Below are 13522 nucleotides of genomic sequence, written 5' to 3'. Positions count from 1 at the left end.
CTAGGACCCTAAACAGAAGGCTTTCAGCCCCCCTCTCAATCTTGACAAACCACAGGAAAGAGGCATTTTCTGCCATTTTGTGCCTCAAAACACCAACTTTTCCTACAGAGGTCAATATGCTAAGCAATACAAGTTTTTAATAGAGTCAATCGATTTGTCACGATCTAAAATCCCCCCCCCCATGTTCAAAAACTTCAAAATCAATAAAACCAAGTTTATTGATAAATCATCAGTCGATAATAACATGAATGCTGCAGTGATTACCAAGCTTTTTGATAAATTGTCAGCAGATATAGGCAACAAAAAAGATTGTCCCATTTTATATTTAATTAAAGTGGATGACTAAAAAGTAAACAGTAAAAGCCAGCGATCATAAGCCTAAGAACTCAAATAGAGGGGGGGGGTGAATTTTTATGTTTTTTTCAATTTGGAAGGTATACAATATACACCAGAACAACAAGCTACCAAGTTTGAGCCCCCTCCCCCTGAAATATTTCTCCCAATACAAAAAGTAACAAATAACTGACTTTTTTTTGCGTCTTGTAAAGTGTTTACCCCATCCCCCCTAAAAAAATCCTGACAACGTTCTTGGATAGAGGCACTACTAATTAATAACTAGTTCCCGAAAATCATAGTCCCAAAATCATCTAAGATTATTCTATAGAACAATCTAAGACAACGTATATCCTTCGATTGGTGCAAACGGACAACCTTTTTCACAAATTGACTAAGCTTTATTTACCCAATTTTGAACATTTGTAATCTTTGCTTAGAGCTTTTGCCTAAATATTTTTTTTTTAATGTTGGTTACACACCATGTGTGTATGTGACTCATTTACACAGCATATGTGGCTCATCGATATTACATATCAAGCTTGAGTTGGCCAATTGGCTCGCCCCTGATTAGCTCAGTTTACTGAAGATAGCCCTTAAAGGGAAAATTTTAGAAAAGCCAAGTTTGAGAAAAAAAAAATCCTGACAACGTACTTGGGTAGACACCTACTAATTAATAACTAATTCCCAAAAATCAGAGTCCCAAAATCATCCAAGATCATTCTATAGAGAACAATCTAAGACAGGCATGTACGCAGGAATTTTTTTTTTTGGGGGGTGGGGGGGGGGCAAAACCTTCGAAACAGTAAATATAAAGTAGCACTTTTTTTATTTAGTAGCTAAATAAATACAAAAATCACGTACATCAGAAAATACAGATTAACTTTAATCTGCAGTATTGAGTGGATGTTGGGAAGAAGACTGAAGCCTCAAAAGTACGTTTTACGCTCAGGTTATGTTCATAGCGATTTAGAACAGTGATTAATCTATTATATACCACTGAAATGGAAATTTTAGGGTTAACAGTGCAATATGGGTGCTGTGGGGGGGGGGGGGGTAGTTCTTCTATTGTGAAAACTTCGACTCTAATGAAAAATGATAGTTTCCAAAACTGATCCACTGAAAGCTGTACTTTATCCTGAAAAGGGCAGGGGGGGGGTAAACACCCTAATATCAAGGATAATTCTATTTTGCCGTGGAAAGCAAATTCTCTTTACGAAAAAAAATAACAGTACAATCACTAATTGCTTCAAAGAGGGTGAAAAGTTAGACAGAAAATAAGTTAATAATTGGGCAATGACATGACCGGATAATTGCATGCTGCAAAAAAAAAAAAAAAAAAGGCTTCACACCTGTATCTAGATTCTTAATAAATGTCCTATTTTTGTCAGAAATCCCAAGAAACAATGGGGAAATTAAACATTTCACAAGATTTCGGGGGGGGGGGCCGAAGGCCTCCCTGCGTACGTGCCAGATCTAAGACAACGTATATCCATCGATTGGCACAAAGTACTAATCAATAACAGTCCCAAAATCACAATAAAATCACATAAGGTATTTCCACAGGCTTCAATTTGTAATTGAGTTTTCTTGTTGTGTTCATTATTTGAACCTTGTATGTTTAATTGAAGAGGAAAAACAAAACAAAACAACCAGCTAGGTATCCAAAGGGGAATAGGTACCTAGAGAAAAACATATACTGGGGAATAGGGAACATTATTTTCTGTGATGCGCAGCTCCCCACCTCATATTTTTCCACCCACGCAACTGCCTCGTATTTTTACTGCTCAATAAGGCAGAGTACTTCGGTGATTTTTATAAATTTTTGCCAAATGCCGGTCCAGAACTGAAAAGTTTGGAATAGAGCACAACTCCAAATTCCGGTTAGATTAATAACGTTCGGACCAGATACTGAGTGAGAGGTAATAGACAATAACTACGTATCCTGTATTACTTGACGACATTCATTTATCCTGATATTTGTGATGTGTGAATAAAGAAACCCTTAAATATCTGATTCTGGTTGGAATCAAGCGCCATCTAATGCATATGTATTTGCCATGTTCCTATTTTGGATTCATAATCTAAAGCAGCAAGTCTTGTAATCAACGAATCTGCAAACCCTTGAATACAAACTTTTTTGAAAACTGAAAGCCTTTCAAAAATGTTTTGGTGAGAACATTCGTATTCAAACATCAGCCTTAGAAACCTTAAAACAAAAATTTCACTTTGATGCAAATCACATATTATTTATAATTCAGAGTTGTGTGGGTGGAGAACCGTGCCAGAGAGAGTAGTGTGGAACGAGGATTCGGATGAGAGCGAGTATTCTGAGAAAGTGGAGCGAAGAGACTTATACAAGAAACAGTGGATACAACACAAAAAATATGCTTCTAAAAAAAACAAACAAACAAACAAACCACGAATCCAAAGAGAAATAGTCAAAGCTACCAGAAAATGCTTTTAAGCGGGGTGGGGGGATAGGGGGAGGGGGTAGAGATTGGAAACATTTCTATACAGGATTCAAGGTGCTGGCAACTTTCAAAATCGTGTACATGACACGGCACATGCCAAACGTTGCCAGAAGTATGCCGCGCGCAGCAGGAGGAGATGCGGTGCATCAGAAGTATAGCTGCATGTGACACGGATTGTGCTATGCATTGCAAACCAAGAGTCACTGACTATGCACACCTGAATATACAGTGGTTGGGGTATTATAATAATCAGCTTCTCACTCCACATAACATACATTTCAAATTCAACATTCCCAACTGAATGTTGGGAATGTTATTTTCTAAGGTAGAAAATAAACCATTTTCTACCTTATTTGACTACCCTGTTACCTTTCTTTTAGAGTTATTAGCAGGAACTAACAAAACAATTCGGGATCCATAGAATTGTAGTTGATAATATACCAAAGTTAGGACTCCCTCCTCCCAGACTCCGCCCCACAATCACAAAGAAAATTAAATTGGAACTTTAAAACTCGAAAGTGCACAGAAGCAATGAAATCACACCTACCTGAAAGATTAGTTGAACCTTAAACTGAAAGTACGAAGGGGTTATTTGCCAAATCTATCTTCCAAAAATAATTTAATTTTGAAAAGTTTTGAAAAAGTTTCAACTTTTCCAGGCTTCCATTCAGCAAATATATGCATTTGGAGACGGTTTATTAAGATTCTGTAGTTTCGTTTGTCAACTTTAAAAAATGGCTCAATCTTTATTAACCCCTTCATACTTTCACTTAGACAGATGAAGAAATGGCGGCTATTTCGAAATTAAGGTGGACCACATACAATAAAATTTTTTTTTTGAGAAGGAACAAGACAATAACTGAATCAGCGGCGGGACTCGTTTTTATTACAATCCCTCAGTGGCATCAATTGGCGGGCTGTATCCCCTTCTATATTTTGCCCCGTTCTAGTTTTGAAAATATCTCTTTGGGGTACTTTCATTGGAAACGCCATTTTGGTATCTTTAATTGAAAAAAACGACAAATTTACTTCCCCACATAAATTTTCATGAATTGAAGCCACTACAACTTTTGATGATCAGAACGTTGCGCCCAAATGGTTTAAGAATTGTTAATTTTTTAACATGGATTTTTCTTATCGTGACCCCTTCCCATATAAAATACAAAATATAGTTACAAAATTGTAATTTTTGGAAAAAAAGTTTCTGGCAATATGGCTGGTTTTCGAAACCACAGCCCTGGAGAAATTTTTGCAGGTTCCTAAACAAAATTACTGCAAGAGCTTCCTTGAACTATAAAAAGGGGATTGAAAAATTCTTGAATTTGGATGTCTGAATAATAGTTTCACATTCTCGCCGTCCAACATTGATTTTTGAATTAAAATGGAATAGTTGTGGGCATCAAGCTATGGCTAAATGTAGAAAAAGCCAAGACAGATAGTCCAATTGAGTGACAGGGAATTCCCGGTCGAGACATATACACCCGCATAGGTCACCAAAAAAGATTTGATTGAGATTGACTGATGCACAATAAGTTTTATTAAGATTTGATGATATTGAATTAGGCCCAACAAAGAAGAAACAACAAACAGTTTCTCAGAGGTCACCAATCAACATACCAGGGCTGATAACTATATATCAATCCTTTAAATAAAAATGAACATTTTTTGCAGATTGGTTTTACTTTGAAATGTAATTAAAGTGTGTTCGCCTTGAACAGACGATCTATGTGTGAAACCAAGAAGAAATTCTCGCACGAGGGAGGAGGGGGGGGGGGTAAGTATATAATTTTCTAGTTAAACTAATTAGAATTTGTGATTGTCATAGCGTTTCCTTCTTCAGTGAGAGAGTGATATACAATCACTATTTATTGTTTCAACAATCAATGGTCATTACTGCCATTCAACACTAATAGCCTTCATTTCTGTTCTGTTGTCACTTGGACAAAATTAAGACGACATATGTAATTAGCATGGCTGCGGTATCAGATACAACCAAGTAAAGAACGTACTCTAACCCATAGTAACCGAAACATCGAGACCCGTTACAAAAAAACCGTCAAGTAAGGAAGAATCGGCATTTGATGTTGATTCAGGAATGGGAACTATTATTCCGATTAATCTTAATGGTCAAGCAAAAATTGATGTTATGAAATTTTCAAATAAAACGCATGAAAGCCCTCAAAAATGGCGAAGAATGCACTCTAACCCATAGTAACCAAAACATCGAAACCCATAAAAAAAACCGTCAAGTAAGGGAGAATCGCTATTTGATGTTGATTCAGGAATGGGAACTGGGAATGGGAACGCATGAAAGCCCTCAAAAATGGCGTTTGGTTTTTTCGGAATTCTTCAGGCGTTTGATCAAAATAATAACTGCACCACAGGAATACCCAGAGCCAAACACAGTCCCCCATTTTGAGCAAGAAAATCCCTTTTTCGTATGGGAAGCACTGATATCTCCTTTTTTTCGTCTCCATTAGTGGGCACTGAAATATCATAGAGATCTTTTGAAAAGATCTTTTTGAAAAGATCCACTAATTTGTATATCTACGTGCTTTTTATAAGTAACCAAAGTAGTATTAAAGGAAAAAGGCAATTTTTGAAATAAACTGCACTTGCATACCTGATTATAAGGAACTACTGCAATACTACTTTATTTTTGCTGTGGTCAGCTGCAGAAGAATTGGCAGCACTGCCCACAAAGCATTAGCATGGTAAGTGCCACACGAAGTCGGTAACTAACCCTTTTGAGGTTTACTATCATCATTGCTGAGAATAAACATACGGTCATTTGACCACGCATCATTCTTAGGTAGTAAATGTTGTTGTTGGAGAAAAAAATCAATCCGGGAATTGATCAAATCTCCCTTGATAACAATCAAATTAGAAAGACTATTTATATGCAACGGAGCAGTTGATGACGCTGTGCATTTCACTATTTCTAGGAAGGCTGTTATAAGATTAAACCTAGTCGCCAGTTTGGGGTAATGGGGGGTCCACTCAGGAGATGATACTTAGGGCGACTATCCCTCCACTTCCCTTACGAGAGGTTGAAAATTAGCAGCGAAATTTGTCTTTTATTTTTATTTGGCTTAGAGAATACCTGAATCTGATCAGATTCAAATAATTAGCCCGCAGACTTACTTATTATTATCCAGACTTACCCCTGACGAACTTATTTATGCGATGTTCCAAAAATTACATATGCCGTTTTAATTATATCAAATATTGCACATAAACGAAAACTCAAAGATTGTAAATATGTAGAAAGATACGACATAAAAATTATCAACTCATCTTCAATCAATATAGATGGCGTTATTCAGATATCTTTACATTTCGGCCATTATCAACCTAACAGTTTTTATGAACGGATGACAAACCATTTTCGTGCGAGTCGAGACACCAGTTTTTTGACAATTTAAATACCATTTTTGTTACATAGAAGCATGAAATGTCATATCTTTAGTACAATTACAATCTTTGGTATTAACTACAAAAGCACTTTCAAACTAAATGCAATACCAACAAAGCAATACTGTCAATTGGAGGGGGGAGGTAGGTGAGAGGAGTATTCCCCCTGGATTTAGAAAAGATTTCTTTTTTTTACTGAAAATGTCCTTTTGATGTTTTCATCGAAAAATTAAAAAAATTACAAATTTCTCCCCCCCCCCCAAAAAAAAAACTTCGTGAATTGACGCCATTGATTGCAACAAAGGAGCAACCAACGAAGATGAAATGTTTTCAAGGAGAAAATAAGCTTAAATACACAATTATATAATGCGTAATTTATACATTATATACCTACAATAAAGCTTAAAAAAAGGAAATGCTTTGAATTTGCTCTTTCAATAAAAAATAATAAGAAAATCAAATAAAAACAAGAATGGTACAAGAAAGTACGAGATGGTATTAACTAGGATAAAATTGAGCCAACTGGATAAACTGAGCTCAGCGTTAGCTGCACCACCAGGGAGTTCTCGTGAGCCAAAAAACCGTTTTTTCTAAACATTATATTTTTATTTTATACATAAAACGTGAAACTAATTACTAGTCGCTACGAAACTCCCTTTATCTTTCAAGAAAACGTCTTCCCCACATTTTCTATAATTTGCTATAAAATAACTTGTTTTTGCTGGGATGAAGAGCATGCCCATTTTTAATGGGTGGGGGGGGGACTGACCACCATGGGGGACAACAGCTTCAAAAACAATTTACATCACATTGGTCAATTTTTGAAAATTTAAGATATTATAGTAAAAATGGAAAAAAAAAACATTCACATTTCAGGGATGGGGAGGGCAAAGACGTACGCCAATGCATAACTAAAAAAAAATTTATTATCAAATAGACAATAAATAGTGACTATGTCTGAATTTGAGGAAATTAAGATTACTCATCTTGAAAATTCCCGGAATTAGTATATAAAAAGGATATACCCAAATTACGTTCACGAATTACACCCCGTTATTATAATTATAACAATTATTACATTACCAATACCCTTATTATATTAATTGAGCATGTCGTATCAATTGAAATGTTAGTTTTTACACAATGTGCTATGTTCTTACTTTAAGCTTAAATGAAGTCAAAAAAAGAGAAACATATTATGAAAAGCATTTTCTAGTCTGTGGTATGGGATTACAACGTACTTACTTTAAGCTTAAATGAAGTAAAAAAACAGGAACATATTATGAAACGCATTTGCTAGTCAGTGGTATGGGTTTACAACGTTCTTACTTCAAGCTTAAATAAAGTTAAAAAACAGAAACATATTATGAAAAGCATTTTCTAGTCAGTGGTATGGGATTACAACGTCTTACTTCAAGCTTAAATGAAGTTAAAAAAACAGAAACATATTATGAAACGCATTTTCTAGTCTGTGGTATGATTTACAACGTTCTTACTTCAAGCTTAAATGAAGTTAAAAAAACAGAAACATATTATGAAAAGCATTTTCTAGTCAGTGGTATGGGTTTACAACGTCTTACTTCAAGCTTAAATGAAGGTAAAAAAAAAAAAAAACAAAACAGAAACATATTATGAAAAGCATTTTTAGTCAGTGGTATGGGTTTACAACGTTCTTAATTCAAGCTTAAATGAAGTTAAAAAAAAAAAAAAAAAAAAGAAATATATTATGAAAAGCATTTTCTAGTCAGTGGTATGGGTTTACAACGTTCTTACTTCAAGCTTAAACGAAGTTAGAAAAACAGACATACTATGGAAATCATTTTCTATTTAGCGGTATGGGTTTACAATGGTCTTACTTCAAGCTTAAATGAAGTTAAAAAAACAGAAACATATTATGAAAAGCATTTCCTTATTTGGAATCAAGAAAAATAAAAAAAAGTAAATACCTTGTAAAATACATCGGGGACGTAACGGTTCTTTTCAGGCTCCCTTACATATCCCAATTCGGGGGCGTCTCTTGTGGGGATGAGTACGTTATCTCTTGCTAATGACATGCACTGATTAGAGACCTGATAACCCTCCATATGAACCTGATGATTTTCGTCCCCTTAAAGGAAGGAGAAACAATTTAGTTATTGCAGATTACACTGGTCGACAAGATTAAACATATGAACATATTGAAAATATTTGAACATATTGATCAAATAAGGCTACACATAAAATTAAACATTCCATTTCTTAGAGCTTTGATAACTATTAGCACAAAACGATATTTATAGTTTGCTACCACAAACTATACAATGCTACAATGCCGTTTTTACCGTTTAGCCGTTATGAAAAAAATCACCCCTAGATTTAAAAAAAATACCCTTTTTGTGACTTCATTAAAAACAGACTGAAAAAACTTTGCCTCCCAACATTTTTGTGAAGTGATACCTCCCTGGATGATAAAATTAAACTTTTTACCATATACCTGCAGTCTCTAATAATGACACATGCTCCTTTTTTTAAAGCGACTTGTCAAAAATAGCATGATATTTTCAATCAAAAACTAGTTAGTTAGGTTCCTTTACATGAACCTCTACTGTAGAGTAGAGCCCAGGGAAAGGGTCACCAAATAATAATAAATAATAACAAGGAATAAATTTCCTTGAATTTAGCACAGCTTTGCTTATGTTGTGCTATTGATTTAAGAAATATTTATTTCTAATAAAATTGTTCTACTACTAATAATATGAAGTTCATGGTCCTGATAAGCTTTCTATGAGAAATTCAATAGATAATCGTTTTTTATAAGTAACAATCAAAAATAAAATCAAAAATGATTCATTTTACAGATGTTAATTTTGAATATTGAAACATATTACAACATAGAAAATTACAAAATTAAAACGATATTAAGAGTTCCATCTAATTTAGACAAACAATGAACAACAAAATAAAAAAGATCAATAGTAACTATTTTTTCTACTATTTGACATAATACTAATTATATTATACCATTTTTAATTTATTTTTAGTACATATTTGTATACTTTATTTTAAATTATAGTTTTTATAATATTTTTAAAAGATAATTGATATTTCTTAATATTAATTACACAGTATTTTTAATATTATAATAACTTATATATAAATACTAGCTGTTGGGGTGGCGCTTCGCGCCACCCCAACACCTAGTTGGTGGGGGCGCTTCGCGCCCCCCCCCCAAGCCCCCCCGCGCGCGTAAGTCGTTACGCGCCATATTAGTTACGCGCCATTGTAGTTGTGTCCCTATGTCCCACCTGTGAATATAGATAGATATATATATAGTGAATATATATAGATATATATATATATATATATATATATATATATATATATATATATATATATATATGTTTTTAACTACGTAAAACTTGCGAATATACAACATTCTTTGCTGTCCCATTGTCTGTGCATATAAATAGATTGTCAGGTTTACCGACTCTTGAACATGCAACATATAATGGTCCATGGGAAAACAATCCGTATTCAGATCTATACCTCATGATTCTAATGATTGGCCTTGAGCTTTGTTGATGGTGATTGCTAATCGACCATTCCCTGAGTCGCCATCGTCATTTATATATCCCCCTGTGCACCCCGGCGTCCCCTTTGTAGTTATGTCCCTGTGTCCCGGTCGTCATTTATATTCCCTGTGTCCCGGTCGTCATTTGTGTCCCGGTGTTCCAGTCTGTGATTTCTCTTTGAGTGTCCCCGGCGTCATTCATATTCCTTGTGTCCCGGTGTCCCGGTCGTCATTTATATCCCCCTGTGCCCCCCGGCGTCCCCATTGTAGTTGTGTCCCTGTGTCCCGGTCGTCATTTATATTCCCTGTGTCCCGGTCGTCATTTGTATCCCGGTGTCCCGGTCTGTATATACATTCGTTTTTTAGTTTTGTTTTTCTCCTTTATTTTTTTCCTTTTTTCTTTTTTTTCTTTTTTAGTTTATTTAGATTTTTAGATTTTTTAGTTTTTTTATTAGTTTTTAGTTTTTTTGTAGTTTTTACCATTTTTTTAGTTTTTTTAGTTTTTTTTTTTTTACTTATGTCCTGGTCGTCATTTATACTCCCTGTGTCCCGGTCGTCATTTGTGTCTCGGTGCTTTGTTGATTGCTAATTTATATTATATTTATATTTATATTTTTTATATTTATTAATATTTTTTTAGTTTTCTTTTTCTCTTATTTTTCAGTTTTTTCCTTTTTTTTAGTTTTTTCTCTTTTAGTTTTTAGTTTTTTTTTGTTTTTTACCTTTTTTTAGTTTTTTTAGTTTTTTAGCTTTTTTAGTTTTTTTATTAGTTTTTAGTTTTTTTTTAGTTTTTGCCTTTTTTTAGTTTTTTCAGTTTTTTTAGTTTTTAGTTTTTTACCTTTTTTTAGTTTTTTTTAGTTTTTTAGCTTTTTTAGTTTTTTTTCTTTTTAGTTTTTTTTGTAGTTTTTACCTTTTTTAGTTTTTTTTCTTCTTTTGTATTAGTGTGAAATAATTCAGACGTCATATGCGGACAAACACGACGTCACTCGACAGACAGACAGACAGACATAACCCACAAACAACTTATTTTTATATATATTTATTCATATTTTTTTAGTTTTCTTTTTCTCTTTTATTTTTCAGTTTTTTCCTTTTTTTTAGTTTTTTTTCTTTTTTAGTTTTTAGTTTTTTTTAGTTTTTTACCTTTTTTTAGTTTTTTTTAGTTTTTTTAGTTTTTTAGCTTTTTTAGTTTTTTTATTAGTTTTTATTTTTTTTGTAGTTTTTGCCTTTTTTTATTTTTTTCAGTTTTTTTTTAGTTATTAGATTTTTACCTTTTTTTAGTTTTTTAGTTTTTTTTCTTTTTAGTTTTTTTTTGTAGTTTTTACCTTTTTTAGTTTTTTTCTTCTTTTGTATTAGTGTGAAATAATTCAGACGTCATATGCAAACAAACATGACGTCACCTGATCCACAATCCACAGATCCACAGATCCACAGACAACTTATTTTTATATATATAGATTTTTATAATAATTTAGATTTTTGTATATAATACATAATAAATACTGAATAATTTTTATATTAATAATAATATAAGAAACAGTACCTACATTTAATAATAAAAGTAATAAATCAATAGTAATTTACAATTTGAATACACCATTAACTACTCGTGATATTTACATTTTACTACCCAAAATTTTTACACCAGATCAAAGCTGAAATCGCCATTAACTTGGTATCTTTTTTTCTAGTCGTCCTCTAGTCACAGTTTTACTTTTTTTTTGGGGGGGGGATATGCTAATTGTACTAAATTTGTGTCTGTATACAACGCCCTTTATACAATGCATGCGCCAAGGCAATCTTTTTGCTCTTCAAATGCATATTTAAAGGATCCTTTCTGATCCTCTGAAACGGAAAAGAGTTGGTGATAAGGTCAACGGTCATGAATTAGTATGCAGTGTCAAGCCACAAAAAGACATATGGTATATAAAGATTGAGAAATCAGCTAGTGAGGATTTTTATGCTTCTCTGAATGAAAAAATGACTGGTACTGCTACTGAAGTGCTTTCTAAGCGTTTTTTTTTTAATAATACGAGGTGTACCAACCGGAGTGGACACTGATATACTCTCTATTGAAAATGGCATAAAAAAAAAACAAAGAGACTTGGCAAATCTCTATCCATAAAACTCGAGTTCGAAGACTTTTATTCTCACTCAATTTTTTAAAGAAAGGAGTGAAGCTTGGCTACGAATTCTTATAAAGAATGCCAAAATGCCGTTTTAGATGTCGCTCCCCCAACTACTTTCAACACGCTTGTCCGGCTGATACTTCCAAATGTGCCTGTTGTGCTGGAGCACACATTTCTATGAAATATAAACCGTGCATTGCCCCCACACCCCCTAGATGTGCTAACTACGATAAAAATCACCCATCTTACAGCTATGTTTGTCCTGTTATGCAAGAGAGACTAAAAAGGACCCTAATCCACATCAATAACTTTTCAGTTTTCTGTGATATCCTACAATATTAACGGAACTAGGGACAAAAACTTTTTCATTGATGAATTATGCAGCCAGTACGATCTAGTTTCTTTGCAAGAGCATTTTTTGACTTCAGCTAGCCTTAATTTTCTGCGTCGGAGTCCAAACCACATAGCATTTTTGACCTCTGCCAGGGTAACTGGTGGCCGTCCATTAGGGGGTCTGGCATGCATCTTTAAGCGTAATGCACATTTCCCGACCCCTATCCTTTATCATCATGATGAATTCTTCTGAGCAGTCCGTGTCGGATCAACTGTTCTGATCAACTCATATTATTCACATGATAATAGATCTAATCGCTCAATTACAATTTTTGCGAAGGCTTGTGCTTCTCTGAGAAAATTAATTAAACGCTTAGTGTCTTAATCATCTCTAAATTACAGAGTGATCAGTGATAACATACTGACTGTGTTAGAAAGGATTATGTTCTTGATTGTCTCCCACTATACCGCATCATTCCTAAATCTCTACACTTCACCTATACCCATCACTATGGAAGTACTGCTGACATTGACCACGTTGTGTGTCAATAATACCCATCACCCATCCCATCACTATACCCATCACTCTGGAAGTACTGCTGACATTGACCACGTTGTGTGTCAATAATACCCATCACCCATCCCATCACTATACCCATAACTCTGGAAGTACTGCTGACATTGACCACGTTGTGTGTTCTTCATCTATTTATTCTTCGATTGTAACTGTCCATGATGATGATCATGATATTGACCACCTATTACTATCTGTGATTTTTTTTTTGCTTCTGAATGTTCCGACAGATTTGAAATTCAAAAAGAAATCAAAATGGTTTTCGAAGTATAATTGGAAAAAAGCAGATATCTCGTTATGCATATCAACGCTTACATCCCTTCTATCTCTTATACGTGTACCTTATAATTTATTACAGCTTAAATATGTCGAATCTGACAGAGTTTCTGATTTAAATTAGTATTATAAAGAAATAGTACCTTGTTAGAAAGAAGCTGAATGTAGAGCTCAATCTACATTCATCAATCTGGTCAGCAGATGCCAATTTAAAGACTGTGGAAAACAAAGCTAAATTTTGGCTTCGAGTTTGGGATGATTGTAGCCGCCCAAGATCAGGGTGTGTTCTGGATTAAAAAAAAAAAAAAAAAAAAAAAAAAAAAAAAAAAAAAAAAAAAAAAAAAAAAAAAAAACTAAAGCGGATTACAAGAAGTATCTTTGGTAAGTAAGGTACTATGGCATGGATTTCCCTGTGAATAAACTTGAATGGCGTAAAGTG

At 33.9% G+C, this 13522-nt stretch overlaps 1 protein-coding gene across 2 annotated transcripts in view; it reads right to left on the bottom strand.

Annotated features, from left to right (window-relative positions):
* Positions 1–13522, bottom strand: part of LOC136039510 (nuclear protein localization protein 4 homolog) — a 148369-nt gene that overhangs the window by 85692 nt on the left and 49155 nt on the right. For both annotated transcript variants that reach the window (XM_065723301.1, XM_065723300.1), the window contains exon 9: positions 8168–8328. In XM_065723301.1, the coding sequence (XP_065579373.1) occupies positions 8168–8328 (161 nt within the window). The remainder of the gene's footprint in view (positions 1–8167; positions 8329–13522) is intronic.

This window comes from Artemia franciscana, chromosome 19 (genome assembly GCF_032884065.1).
Source record: "Artemia franciscana chromosome 19, ASM3288406v1, whole genome shotgun sequence".
In the NCBI taxonomy this organism is placed as follows: domain Eukaryota; kingdom Metazoa; phylum Arthropoda; class Branchiopoda; order Anostraca; family Artemiidae; genus Artemia; species Artemia franciscana.
The sequence above is the reverse complement of the archived record's forward strand: the minus strand, read 5'-3'. Positions and strand labels throughout refer to the sequence as shown.